Below are 14,359 nucleotides of genomic sequence, written 5' to 3'. Positions count from 1 at the left end.
AAATCGGAAAGGCAGCGAGTGGTCGAGGATGACAGACAGACAGAATAGCCTTCAAAGGTTTGCGGATCATTCTCTTAAATGAGTCAAAACCCAACCTATCTTGAATGTTTCTCCATGTAAACATGTAAAAGTAGTTTCGGAAGATCCTTTACTTCCTCCAGATGGGACCTGGACTCTCTAAGCTCAGTCTCCTGGTTCATTTTCCGCCTGACTTCTGATTTCACTCTTGGAACTAAATGAGACACGAGATTAACTATTCACCACTGTTTCTTGGGTGAGAGACTGGGCTAGAGTCAGGTTTACTTCCTCATACCCAAAACGGGGATTGGAGAGCAAATTATAGTCTAGTTTTTCTGGCCTTAAGACTGTGACATGTTTTCATATGTCAGTGGGTCAATAACGAGGAATTTAGACTTCTCCTGGGAAGGTTGGAGCTGAGGGTAGCGAGCCATGACTGGGTGACTATGGGCAGCAGAAGGCTTCCCCCTGTATCTCAAATGACACCAATTAAGATGGCAGAAGTCCTGCTGGCTAAAAACAAAAAAATGACACAAAAAGCCAGGAGTGTTTGTTCTCTAAGGATCACAGCCTGAGATGGTTATCACAGGTGGCTCTTTGGTTAAGTCTTCACATCCATTTCTTGGGAAGAGAGCACATGAATCCTTAACTGAACAGGTGGACTAACAGAATCTGAGAAACAGGAGATCAAAACCAGTGAGCTGGAGTCACTCACTTGAGTGGCAGTAGACACCCAGAGAAGGAACAGGTGCTGGGGAGACAGAGGACTGCTGGGTCCCCAGATGCGGCTCAGTGTGGACGTGCTAAAGCAGAGATTAAGGATCAAAGATGCTCAACTACAAAGACAGGAGGTTGACTCTTAGTGAGGTTGACTCTTAGTGAGTTAATTAAAATAACGATGGGGGGAGGTCTACACACCAGATTATGTGTTGGGTGTTACGGCAACAGTCATAGGACAAAGCCACCCCGAATCAGCAACACCAGTGTCAGTAACAGCAATGACAAGAACCATTGTGAACCAGCTGGCTAAGCTGAGGTCTGCTCACAGTTCTCCTGGAGATGGATAAAATTCAGAAGCTTAGCAGCAGGTGAGAAACTCACGATGGAGTGTAGAGATTTAACTGTACCTAAGCCTGGCTTCATGGTCCTGAACAAGTGGTTATTACATTGTATTCCAAAAGAATCATCTAGATTCAGGTTAAGAGGAACTCATTGGCTTGGAGCATCAACAGGAGAACCAGCCGTCCTCTGCATTGTCAATGCTTATCTTTCCAAACAGGAATCTCTTTGAAGCCTACAATGTTTAGAAGACGGTTTAGAAGCCTGGAGTGACTCTTCCTCGACTATCAGATGAAGTCTAGATTCCATCAAAAGTGGTGTCAAAACGCTTCACAAATGTGATCTCAGCTTATTTCTTAATTTCCAGTCACTTCCCTGGCATATCTCTCCCTCTAGCTACATTCTGTCTCAAATTTACCATGCATTTCCATACTTCAGTGCTTTCTAGTTTTGGTGAAATACGCATAACAGAACAGTTATTGTTAAGTGTATAATTCAGTGGCAATAAATAATTCTAGTGTTGTATGTATAGCCATCAACATGATTTATAAAACCATTTCATCACACCCAACATAAACTCTGTACCCATTAAACAAGAACTCCCTCTTTCCTCCTCCCCTCGGCTCTTGCTACCTTGCATCCTACTTCCTGTATCTATGTATTTGTCTCGTCTAGGTACCCCTGTAAGTGGTGTCATACAATACCTGTCCTTCTGTGTCTAGCTTATGTTATGAAGCATCATGTCCGTAAGGTTCATCCATGTTGTAGCATGTTGTCAGAATTTCACTTCTTTTTAAGGCTAATATTCCATTGTTAACTACACTGTGTATTATGTATTTTTATACATTCATCTGCAGTGGACTTTTGGGTTGCTTCCACCTTTTGCCTATTGTGAATAATGTTGCCATGAACATACAGGTATACAGGTATCTGTTAGAGTCCCTACATAAAATTCTTTGGATATACATAGACACATCCATACATATATACATACATACATATATAACTAGAATAGAATTGCTGGGTCATTGGTAATCCTAGGTTTAAATTCTGAAGAATTGCCAAGCTATTTCCCACCAGGGCTGACCCATTTTACATTTTCACCAGTAATATAGGAGGGTTCCAATTTCTCTATACTGTCAACATTATAATGGGTATGAAGTAATAACTCACTGTGATTTTGATTTGTACATTTATTTTTAAAAAAAAAAGATTTATTTATTTATTTATTTGTGTGGGGGAGGGCAGGAGACAGAGGGAGGGAGAATCTCAAGCTGACTCCTCACTGAGCATGGAGCCTGACTCAGGACTCGATCCCAGGACCCTGAAATCATGACCCAGCCTGAAATCAAGAGTCAGCTGCTTAACTGACTGAGCCGCCCAGGTGTCCCAATTTGCATGGCCCTAATGACTAATGATAGTGAGCATCTTTTATGTGCTTATTACCATGTGTATATCTTCTTTGGAGAAATGTCTACTTAAGTCCCTTACACTTTTTTTTTTTTTTTTTAAGTTTATAGCACCTGTGTAAGTGGGAGGAGGAGTCTTCAAGCAGATTCCTTGCTGAGTGTGGGTTGAGTTATAGGACTTCTCTATATATTCGGGATATAAATCTCTTGCCAGAGATAGGATTTGCAAATATTTTCTACCATTCTGTAGGTTGTCTTTTTGCTTTCTTGATAGTGTCCTTTGATGTACAAGTTTTTAATTTGGATGAAGTCCAAATTTTTCCTTTTGTTTCCTATATTTTAGTATCACATCTATGAAATCATTACCAAATCTAAAGTCATGAAGATTTTCCCCAGTGTTTTGTTTTCTTCTAGAAGTTCTTAAGATTTAGCTTTTAAGTTTATTTTGGTCTTTTACCCAGTCTGAGTTCATTTTCACATATGGAGCAGGGTAAAAATCCAACTTTATTCTTTTGTAGAAGATACCCACTTTTCCAATACCATTTGTTGAAAAGTATGATCTTTTTTATTGAACGGTTTTTGCTCTCTTTTCAAAAATCAACTGACCAATTGCACTACTGGGTATTTACCCTAAAGATACAAACGTAGTGATCTGAAGGGGCACGTGCACCCAAATGTTTATAGCAGCAATGTCCACAATAGCCAAACTATGGAAAGAACCTAGATGTCCATCAACAGATGAATGGATCAAGAAGATGTGGTATATATATACAATGGAATACTATGCAGCCATCAAAAGAAATGAAATCTTGCCATTTGCGACAACATGGATGGAACTAGAGCATATCATGCTTAGCGAAATAAGCGGAGAAAGACAACTATCATATGATTTCCCTGATATAAGGAAGTGGAGATGCAACATGGGGGGTTAAAGGGGTAGGAGAAGAATAAATGAAACAAGATGGGATTGGGAGGGAGACAAACCATAAGTGACTCTTAATCTTATAAAACAAACTGAGGGTTGCTGGGGGGAGGGGGTTGAGAGAAGGGGGGTGGGATTATGGACATTGGGGAGGGTATGTGCTTTGGTGAGTGCTGTGAAGTGTGTGAACCTGGCGATTCACAGACCTATACCCCTGGGGAGAAAAATATATGTTTATAAAAAATAAAAAATTTAAAATTAAAAAAAAAAATCAACTGACCATATACGTGAAATGTTTTTTTCCTGGGTTTTTTTCTATTCTGGTCTATTGGTCTATAGGTCTGTTCTTTTTTTTTTTTTTTTTTTAAAGATTTTATTTATTTATTTGACACAGAGAGAGAGATCACAAGCAGGCAGAGAGAGGAAGGGAAGCAGGCTCCCTGCTGAGCAGAAAGCCTGACACGGGGCTCAATCCCAGAACCCTGGAATCATGACCTGAGCCAAAGGCAGAGGCTTTAACACACTGAGCCACTCAGGTGCCCCTATATGTCTGTTTTTATCCCAGTACCATATTGCTTTGGGGTGAGAGACAATTCCAAGCAGACTCTATGCTGAGCACAGAGCCTGATATGAAGCTCGATCTCATGACCCTGAGATCATGACCTGAGCTGAAATCAAGAATCTACACAACCTACTGATACACAACCTACTAAGTGATGCAGGTGGTCCGAACTTTGTTCTTCTCTTTCAAGACTGTTTTGGAAATTAGGGGCCACTGGCAATTCCATATGAATTTGAGGGTTGGTTTTTCCATTTACACACACACACACACACACACACACACACACACACACAAGGCTGTTTTGTGTTTTGATAGGTCTTGCTTTGAATCTGTAGCTTACATTAGTGTTTTAACAATGTTAAGTGTTCTTTTCAGTGAACATGGGATATATCTTTACATTTATTTATATATTTAAAAATTTCTTTCACCAGTGGCTTATAGTTTTCAGCATACACATCTTTTCCGCCCTGGTTAAATTAATTTTTCAGTATTTAAATCTCTAGATGCTATCATAAATAGAATTGCCTTTTTTTTTTTTTTTTTTTTTTTACTGGTTCATTGTCAGTATATAGAAACACAACTCATTTGTGTGTGTTGATCTTATAATCTACAGCTATGCCAAATTTATTAGGCCTAACAGGTTTCTGTGAATTCTTTTGGATTCTCTATAGACAGGGCCATGTCATCTACAAATGTAGTTTTACCTCTTCCTTTCCTATTTGGGTACTTTTTATTTCTTTTTCTTGGCAAATAGCTCTCACTGATCCTCCAGTATAATATTTTACAGAAGCCAGTGAAAGTGGGCATCCTTGTCTTATTCCTGATCTTAGGGGTAAAACTTAATTTTACCACGGAGTATGGTGTGAGTTGTGGGTTTTCATAAATACAGCTAATCACATTGAGGAATTTCCCTTCCATTCCTAGTTTTCTAAGAAGTTTTTGTCAGGAAAGGGTGTTGGATTTTGTCAAATGCTTTTGCTGTGTTAGTTGAGACGATCAAATGATTTTTATTTCCCCTCTAATTTATAACTGTGATATATAATGTTGATTGATTTTATGTTGAACCATCCTTGCATTCCTGGGATAAATCCCACTAGATCATGGTAAATAATGGTAAATAATCCTTTTAATATGCTGTTGAAATCAACTTGCTAATACTTTGTAAGTCTTTTTGCATTCATATTCATAAGGGACATGGTTTTCCATTCTTTTCTTGTGGTATCTTTATTTGGCTCTAATGTCAAGGTAATGCTGGCCTCCTAGAATGAGTTAGAAAGTGTTCCAAACTTTTTCATTTTTTGAAAGTGTATGCAAAGGAGTGGTGTTAATTATTCTTTATACATTTGGGGAGCCATTGCTCCAGAACTTTTCTTTGTTCATGCCTTTTTTCAGGGCAAAGTCTAAGATTTAAGGGAAGAAAGTCTTACTGCAAGGCATTTTCTTTTTAAACTTTTTTTTAAAAGATTTTGTTTATTTATTTGACATAGAGAAATCACAAGCAGATGGAGAGGCAGGCAGAGAGAGAGAGAGGGAAGCAGGCTCCCTGCTGAGCAGAGAGCCCGATGCGGGACTCGATCCCAGGACCCTGAGATCATGACCCGAGCTGAAGGCAGCGGCTTAACCCACTGAGCCACCCAGGCACCCCTGCAAGGCATTTTCTTAAGAGTGCCAAGGTCCACAAAAGAATTTTCCCAGGGACCCCTGCTGATACAACTAGTTCAATCTAATCTTCACCCACAAGATATGATTTTTTAAAAAGATTTTACTTACTTATTTGAGAGAGAGAGAGAGGAAGAGAGAACATGCACAAACTGAGGGTGGGGAGAGAGAAGCAGACTCCCTGCTGAGCAGGGAACCTGACTTGGGGCTCAATCCCAGGACCCCGAGGTCATGACCTGAGCTGCAGGCAGATGCTTAACCAACTGAGCCACCCAGGCAATCCTTACCAGATATGTTTAAATTACTTCCTAAAAGTAAGCTGTAGTTTGTAACTGCCTTATTACGTATGCCTATGATATGTGGATGGTATACTTTAGTTCACAAAGGTTGGACCCAAGTATAACAAGTCAACAACATGCCTTATATCTATTTGAAAATCTCCAGGTCTCTTTAAAAACCACATGTTTTATTCCTCTTTATGTGAACTGTGGGTAAAAACAGAAGTTAGAAGTTTGGAACTTGGAATCAGACAGCCTGGAATAACATCTGTAAATACTAGATTAAGTAGGCATATTAAAAGCAGATTAGATAAACCGAAGAGTTAAAATTTTTAGTTCTTTAGGCTTTTTTGAATTTCAAGTTTTCTCTTACCTTAATCCAAGGTGCGTTTTAAAACTGTATTTATATATGAAATACATAAATATGTATATTTACATAAATAGATATTTTTTTTCTGGGCACTTGCCTCACTAGTATCTGTAAGTATATTCCGATGTCCTTCAACTAGGAAGACCATAAGAGATTGAATGAAACTCTTTCCTTCAACCTCTACACATTTGGGATATTTTGGCTACAGAACCCCAAGAAACAGTACTAGTAGAAAATAATTGACAGAAAACTAATGAAAAATAATAGTGTCTACATTTCCTTTTACCCCCCAAGGCAGGGTGGGGGAGGGCAGGACTGCTAGGTCTCCCATTAATCTGCTTGCTCTTTTCATCTTTGGCCAAGGAAAATCTCCTTCTTGATCTTAGACCGGCCACCCAAATCTGTGCCCCACACCATTCATTAATTTGATCTCCTCAAATACAGCTGCAATCCATTTTCTTTGAATTTTTCTTCCTTTGCTGCATTTGTTAGAATTAGACTCTATGTCCCTCGGGGCAGGACTCTTTTTATTCCATATATAATTCTTTTCGGTGGTCGTGTGTTAATATCAGAATTTAAACCCACCTAACCTTATTTATAAAATTGGTTTTTGTGTTTAAATGGCTAGAGTAAATCATGAAAGGGGAAAAAATTATGATCGCCAAAGACATACTACTTGATATATGTGATCTCATTTCATCTTTCAGTGACCCTGCAGTAGAACTGTCTCTATTTTACAGATGAGGCTCAGAAAGTGGCCTGGCTGCAACTTAAACCAAACTTTTGCTGATGTCAAAAACCTCTCTTTATGCTCTTTCCCTAAACAATCCGCCTCCAAACTGTACTGAGGTCTGAGGAAACTACTGAGGTCTGAATCCAGTTGGTTCAGATCCTTGACTCCTTGATGGTTCCATAACTCAGATTTTATAGTTTCTTTCTTTAATTGTTTTAAAGATTTATTATGAGCGAGTGGGAAGGCTGAGGTGCAAAGAGAGAAGGAAAGAGAGAATCCCAAGCAGACTCCCCACTAAGCACGGAGCCCCACATAGAGCTCGATCCCTGGACCCCGAGATCATGACCTGAGCTGAAACCAAGAGCTGGATGCTCAACTGACTGAGTTACCCAGGCACCCTAAATTTTACAGTTTCAGCACCATAAATTCTAGCTCGGTGGTTAGGCAGGTGCAAATTTATTAAACATGTGCTATTAATAAAGTAAAAAACTAAAGAAAAATATTTTGAGAAATAATTAGGATCTCAGCTTAAATATAAATTTGCCATGGGTCCTCTAAATAGGTCACGCCACAGAACTGAGGTTCTCAAGCTTTCTTGATTCATGCCACACCTAGGCCAACCGAAAGAGCTAACCATCCTGTTTACTAAGTAGCGAGGCGCTAACAACTTAATAAATGCTTGTGTCTTAAATACCTTACAAAAATTTGTGTGAAAAAAGTAATACAATTAAATTGAAATAAATATATTTTTGTTTTATTCTAAAATTACCATCATTATGTATTAATGGAACATGTGCATCTGTTGGGCACTGCACAACTTCTCAAACCATGATATAAGATTGTCTTCAGTTCCTGTTTTACATTTTCACTTGATACTTGCTTTTCTGTCACAGCAGCTGCCTAAAATCCAGTCTTAGACACAGCATCATGGAAAAGTGTGCATTCCAATGTTGAAATCCAACCATTTTGAGCGACGACTTTGTACGGTATCTGACAGATGTCACTGTTTCCCTCAGACGTTTAAAATATCCTGGGGTGCCTCAGGGCCCAGGCAAATCTTAAGACTATCTTTCCCCCCTTTCTTTGTCTCTTCTTTCCTTCTCTCTTTTCCTCCCTTCCCTCCCTCTTGCCCTTCCTTTACTTTCCTCTATGTTTGTTATGGTGATAAAACTCAACGTTCATTTGTAAGTCCAATTCTCTCCCTGTGACTGAAATCTTCAACCTGGACTGAAGTCAACAGGAAAGCATATGTTTTGACTGAAAGACATATGGAAATCTGATGTTTAGACACATTTCTCTAGCAACAAAGCGAAGTTTTCACCAAAGAATTTTTTTCCGTTATCCAACTATCTCCCACTGGATGAACCAGGGAAGACAGAAAGAAAGAGGGAGAGGGAGGGAAGGAGAGAGAGAGAGAAAAAAACCTTGATTAATAAACCTTCTTTATTTAAAAATGTGATGTACGAGGTGGGGCCTTTGAGAGGTGACTAGGTCAGGAGGGTGGGGCCCTCAGCAATGCAATCAGAGCCCTCACGAGACAAGGACACCGTCCTTCTGCCACGTGAGATGCATAAGCAGACGGCCGTCTGTGCAACAGGAGGGGAGTCCTCACAAGATACTAAATCTGCTGGCGCCTTGACCTTGGCCTGTCTAGTGTCCAGAATTATGAGAAACACATTTCTGTGAGTTATAAGTCACCCGGTCGACGGTGTTGTTATAGCAGCTGGAATGAACCAAGACAGGTCTCTTTATAGCTTCCTTTTCAGCAGGAAGAGTCACTATTAAAAAAAAAAAAAAAAAAAAGGAAAAAAAAAGATTTGGGCACTAAGGGAAAATCTGAGGCACATGAGCGTTGCGTTCACAAATGGCCAGTCAACCGTTCTGTCATGGCTGACTCCGAACGCATCAGGATGGTTTACGTCATTCTAGGCCGACAGCAGCTTCACACAAAAGAAGTTCCTTTCTTGTTTTACCCACTTGCAGCACGTGCTGGTGCGGGGCTCTGCTCCTCGCACTCCCTCGGAGGACTCAGGCCGAGGACAGCTTCGTCCTGATGTGGCGGGAAGAGCATATGGCGACTGTACCCCGGCTCTTTCAACATCTGCCTCGAAGATCGGACCCTTCCACTCTCCGTGCATTGGCCGACACAGGTCACGAGGCCAGGCCCAACTCCAAGGGAGTGGGAGGCGTGCAGGAGCACCGTGGGCAGGAAGGAGAGGAGGTAGAAAGTGCACACCCTTCCTGATGACTGCTCTTGCTCGGAAGGCTCCCAGGCTCACCCTGTCCACGAGAGAACTGTGCCGTCAGCAACAAACACACCCTTCCCCCTTCTCTCCCTCCTGCAGGAGGTCATGGGAAAAGGCAAGCTGGATGTGTAGACCCTAGCCCCTGTCTAGCCAACTCTCACCAGGATGGCAAACGTTGCACATGACCTGGTCCCTGTTGTGGGATTTTTGTATTTTCTGAACCTCTGAGCAAAATGAAGCTGCAGCCCAACTCGGGCTCAGAAACAGGAAAGGTGGCAGGAGGTGACCCCGTATGGCTGAAACAATCCTTGAGAACCCCCATCACAGTGAGGGATGGGCAGTGGGGCTGCTGGATGGCTGGGCGTGCCCTTCGTCCACAGGAAGGACAGCACAGGGTAGCCCAGTAGAGGCAAGAACAACTTCAAGGGCAGGAGGGGATGAAACAGGGGAGAGGTGAGAGAGAGAGTGGGGAAAGAGTGAGACGGGGAGCATGAACACCCTTTTGGTCTCTGGTCAGTCAGGGGCACAAAGCTCTTCTTATGTCCCACACAGTGTGACTCCTAAGTGTCCCAAATGCATGTTCCCCTGGGGGCCTCTGGGACGGGCCCGGGTAGGTCTTCTGCATTGGAAATGTGAGTTCCTCTTAGAAGCACACATGTACTAACACTCGCTTTGTTTTGCTTGTTTGTTTTTTTAGCTCACCAACCAATGACATAAATTATAATTTGGATTCCTTAAACGACACCTAAAAGGAGGAGCTAAACAGGGGTGTGGGTTTAAAGATGAAATGTCCTATGGTAACCAGAGGGCACCTGATTCCCCTGGACCGATACGATCCAGATAACATTTAAATTCTGGTGTTCACAGGATCGCTTAGTACATCGAGTCCTTTTATTGTGAAATAAATCATTGTATTTGGTAAAAGCCAGTGATGTCAGGTAGAGAGAATCACTTGATGTCATCGATCAGAACCATCAGAGAAGGGGCACAGCTGGTTTGAGACGAATCCAGTTTTTGGAAGTTCGTGGCTGCCAGAGAAGTGGGCGATTCCCCACACTTCTCAAAATGTCACCGAGAGTCCTTTACTTGGTGACTCTCCCTGTGCATTCCGAGAGAAGTCTTGTTCCAAACACAGGTTTCCCTATAAACTTTCCAGGACCACATCTACTGTGGAAAAGAAGCTGTTTGTAGCATCAGGACTCCACACAAAGCATCCAGAGAAAGAAACATTTTTAAATGTTTATTGAAGACTCAAAATTCTTCCCACGTCAGGAAAAGATGACCAGATCCACTGCTCAATGAAGCTCTGACTTGAAGGCTGGAGGCTTGAAGAAAAATGCAACCACTTCCTGCTGCAGATGAACGAAAGGAGGTTCATGTGAAAGATATGCCGCGGCAACGGTTAGTAGGTGTCATGTCACATAACGGATGGCCCAACGGGACGGGCGACAGGGTAAGCCTCATAAAAAGTATGGCGGACTCGGGGGCAGAGACCAGAGTAAACTCCAGCTCCTGGAGGACTGATGCCGTTGCTTTTCTGTTCAGTATGGATTTTAATTAGAAATGTAGTCTTCCTCACAAATGGTTCCATCAGTTGTGCTTTAATTATAGACTTTGACCAAAAGAGCCAGAAGGAGGGCCAACAGAGCCAGGCCTACAGACACCCCCAATGCACAGTCTCCACGGAGCTTTTCCAAGCGGAGCGTCATTCTGGAACTCGCGGGGTCCCGCCGAACCGTGGAAGTGTGGGGCACCGAGCTCAGGTCAGTCCCAAGCCTTTTTCTGAAGTCCTATGAAGATGGAAACATAGAGGGGAAAACGTGATTGTGAGATACAGAACAGGTCTACTGTGACTCTCAGTCAAACATGAGTCTCTCAAGGAAGCTTTTTTGTCTTTACTGAGATGTAAATGACATAGAACATTTTTATTAGTTCAGGGGGGCAGCAGATGGACTCCAAAATGACCCCCACAGTAGGGCTGCTTATAACATCCAGAGCCACACATAGTCACAGCCTTTTTTCTTTTGATGAGAACGTTTAGGATCTCCTCTTGGCAACTTTCAAATATGCAACATAGTAACTATAGTCACCGCCCTGTGCTTGATATGCCCAGAGCTTACTCAGTGCCCTAACTAGAAGTTTCCACCTTTTGACCCCCTTCACCCACCTCGTCCACCCTCTCCACACCCCCAACTCTAGCAACCACCAATCTCTCTCCAGATCTATGAGTTCCATTTTTTTTTTTAGATTCCACAGATAATTGAGCCCATATGGCATTTGTCCTTCTCGGACTTAATTCACTTAATTTCCTAAAGGTCCATCCACACTGTTGCGAATGGTAAGATGTCTCCCTTTTTTATGGCTGAGTAAGACTCACATATACAGACACATGCACACACACACACACACACACACACACACACACACAGGATATATATCCCACATCTTCTTTGGATAAAGAGAACGGACATTTAGGCTGTTTCCGTATTTTGGTCACCGTGAATCATGCTACAACGAACACAGGGGTGAGTGTTTTCCCTTTCTTCAGATAAATATAGAGAAGAGGAACTGCTGGATCCTACGGTATTTCTGGTTTTAATTTTCTGAGCTGCCACCATACTGTTTTCCACAGTGGCTGCACCAATTTACATTCTCTCGCAACACTGCCCCTTTCTCCACATCTTTGCCAGCACTTGTCATTTCTTGCCTTTTGGATAACAGCCATTCTGACAGGCGGGAGGTGATAGCTCACGGTGGTTGTGATTTGTGTTTCCCTGATGATGAGGGACGTTTAGCATGTTCCGTGTACCTGCTGGCCAACTGGATGTCTTCTTTGGGGAAGTATCTACTCACATCCTCTGCCCTTTCTTTTACTAGATTGTTTTTTCGCTAGTGGGTTATAGGAGTTCTCTATATATTTTGGATATTATCAGGTATCAGATATATGATTTGTAAATATTTTTTCCATTCAGGAAGTCTGCTTGTTTTGTTGATGGTTTTCTTTGCTGTGTAGAAGCTTTTTGGCCTGATGTAAGAAGAAGCGATCGCTTAGTAACTTCTCCAACACAGACACATTCAAACACCCACCGTGGGTCAGGTAGCCCCAAGTTAGGTATGAATAAATCACATTTCTTTGCCTTGAAGTATCAGGCCAAGTTCCTGATTTTCCAGATAATACACAAAATATATAGGAGAGAAAGAGAGAGAGAGAGAGTTAGTTTAAGGAGAAGCATAACATTTTTTAAAAAATTTTATTTATTTATTTGACAGACAGAGACTACAAGTAGGCAGAGAGTCAGGCAGAGAGAGGAGGAAGCAGGCTCTCTGCTCAGTGGGGAGGGGCTCGATCCCAGGACCCTGGGATCATGACCTGAGCCGAAGGCAGAGGCTTTAATCTGCTGAGCCACCCCAGGAGAAGCATGACACTTATGTACAATGGAATCATATAAAAAATGGACCTTTGGGAGATGGAGCCATATCTACTCAGCAAAGTAAGAGAATGACAGAGGAGAACTGTGAAAGCTGTTTTATTCTGCAAACATATCCCTCCGGGTGGAGAGTCCCAAGATGCCCCAAACATGAAGAGGGAGCTGAAGGGTGTGGGTGGCCGGAGGGACAGGCCCACCACACTAATTTTCTGGTAGTCTGTGTTCCCTGATGCTTTCTACTGGGGGGGGGGGGGTGTGCAGAGGAGTGGGGAGGGGGCACGTGGCTGCTCTCAAGATGGTTCTAGCTTTTCGAAGCATAACTTTAATTCTATTATATAAGATCTCCGTCTTATCTACAGGCTTTAGAATCGCTGCCTCCACTGCTGAGACCTGAAACACCACTCAGAGATGGATATGGAAGTGGGCAGGAGGGTGTGGATGCGAGGAACAGTGTGGGGGCACGAGGGGGCGACCCAGAGGCAGGACAATGTAAGACACATCTGTGAAAGTACAAGAAACCCACAGCAGCACCAAGCGTGTTTCAATAACCTTTTTATTTTGAGTATTCTTCCTTCCAAGCTCCCTAAGACCCTCTTGTTGACCCCTACATCCTCTGGGTAGGAGTTGCAGCTCATCGCACACAGTAGATGCAGGGAAACCATACCTTCCAGAAGGAAACGGTGGCCTGAAGGCACAGGGTGCACCAAAGGGAGGGAAGAGACCGGGAGTAGAGGATCCAGTGGTGAGCTGCGGCGGGAGGTGATGAGCATCTATGTTAGGATGGTGGCAGATGTCCCCCCTGGAGAAGGAGGGACCACGGACTTTTGATGGAGAACCCACAGGACCTGAGTTCAGACGAGTGAGTAACGAGAGGTATAGAGAACACGAAGGGGGAAATGAAAATAACGTTCAGAATCCAGTTTCCACCGGCTAATGATTCCATGTGAGAGACGCGCAAGGATTCTCGCTTTGATGCTAGGAGACTCATTGCAAAGTCAAAACCAAAAAACGAAAAACAAACGGCTAACCACCGACTAAATCTGCCAACCCGGTGCCAGTCCAATTAGGGCTCACTTGTGCGCTCCACAGGTACCTGAACTGACCCCCTGCTTGCGTCCATCCCCCGAGAAGGGGGCACGCAGCGGAACAGACGAACAGACAGACGAGCTTCCTTCCCTGCGGGGGTGGGGGACAGTCACCAGAGCTCACAGGTCCACCCAAAGCTGCCCCCGCCTCAGGGGACCATTCTCTCATGAATCTGGCTTTCTGTGTGATACTTTAGCTAAGAATATGCCAACAAACTTAGTTTGCCTAAAAGTAGTCTCAGTATCTCAAGGACAGCCCTCATCTGGACCCAGCAGCCAGCCTCGGGAGAGAACGCAGTTCTTCTTTGCTGCAATGACATCAGGGATAAGAGTTCTTCAAAGCAGCGAGGCTCTCTGCCTACTTCACCCCCAGGCTTGGCCCTGCAGCTGTGGGGATGGAGCGGGGACACAGCGGGGACTCGGGAAGTGCTTAAATGTGACTGAGTGAGTGAATGGGAGTGCACATTCCCGAGGACAGGACGCACAGATGATTAAAAAATGTGCCTTTCCGTGTCCCTCATGACCTGTGTGTCCTGTGATGGGCACAGGGAATGAGTCTACAGGAATCCTAAGGTGTTGCCCCTAGAGAT

At 43.1% G+C, this 14,359-nt stretch overlaps 1 protein-coding gene across 3 annotated transcripts in view; it reads right to left on the bottom strand.

Moving 5' to 3' along the window:
• Positions 1–7,742: 7,742 nt before the first annotated feature.
• The window catches only part of CDKAL1 (CDK5 regulatory subunit associated protein 1 like 1), a 634,401-nt gene continuing 627,784 nt past the window's right edge, over positions 7,743–14,359 (bottom strand). For all 3 annotated transcript variants that reach the window (XM_059399529.1, XM_059399532.1, XM_059399531.1), the window contains one exon: positions 7,743–11,046. In XM_059399529.1, coding sequence (XP_059255512.1) covers positions 10,858–11,046 — 189 coding nt within the window. In that variant the 3' untranslated portion in view covers positions 7,743–10,857. The remainder of the gene's footprint in view (positions 11,047–14,359) is intronic.

This window comes from Mustela nigripes, chromosome 5 (assembly GCF_022355385.1).
Source record: "Mustela nigripes isolate SB6536 chromosome 5, MUSNIG.SB6536, whole genome shotgun sequence".
In the NCBI taxonomy this organism is placed as follows: domain Eukaryota; kingdom Metazoa; phylum Chordata; class Mammalia; order Carnivora; family Mustelidae; genus Mustela; species Mustela nigripes.
Note: the sequence above shows the minus strand (reverse complement) of the source record. Positions and strands in the feature narration are given on the sequence as shown.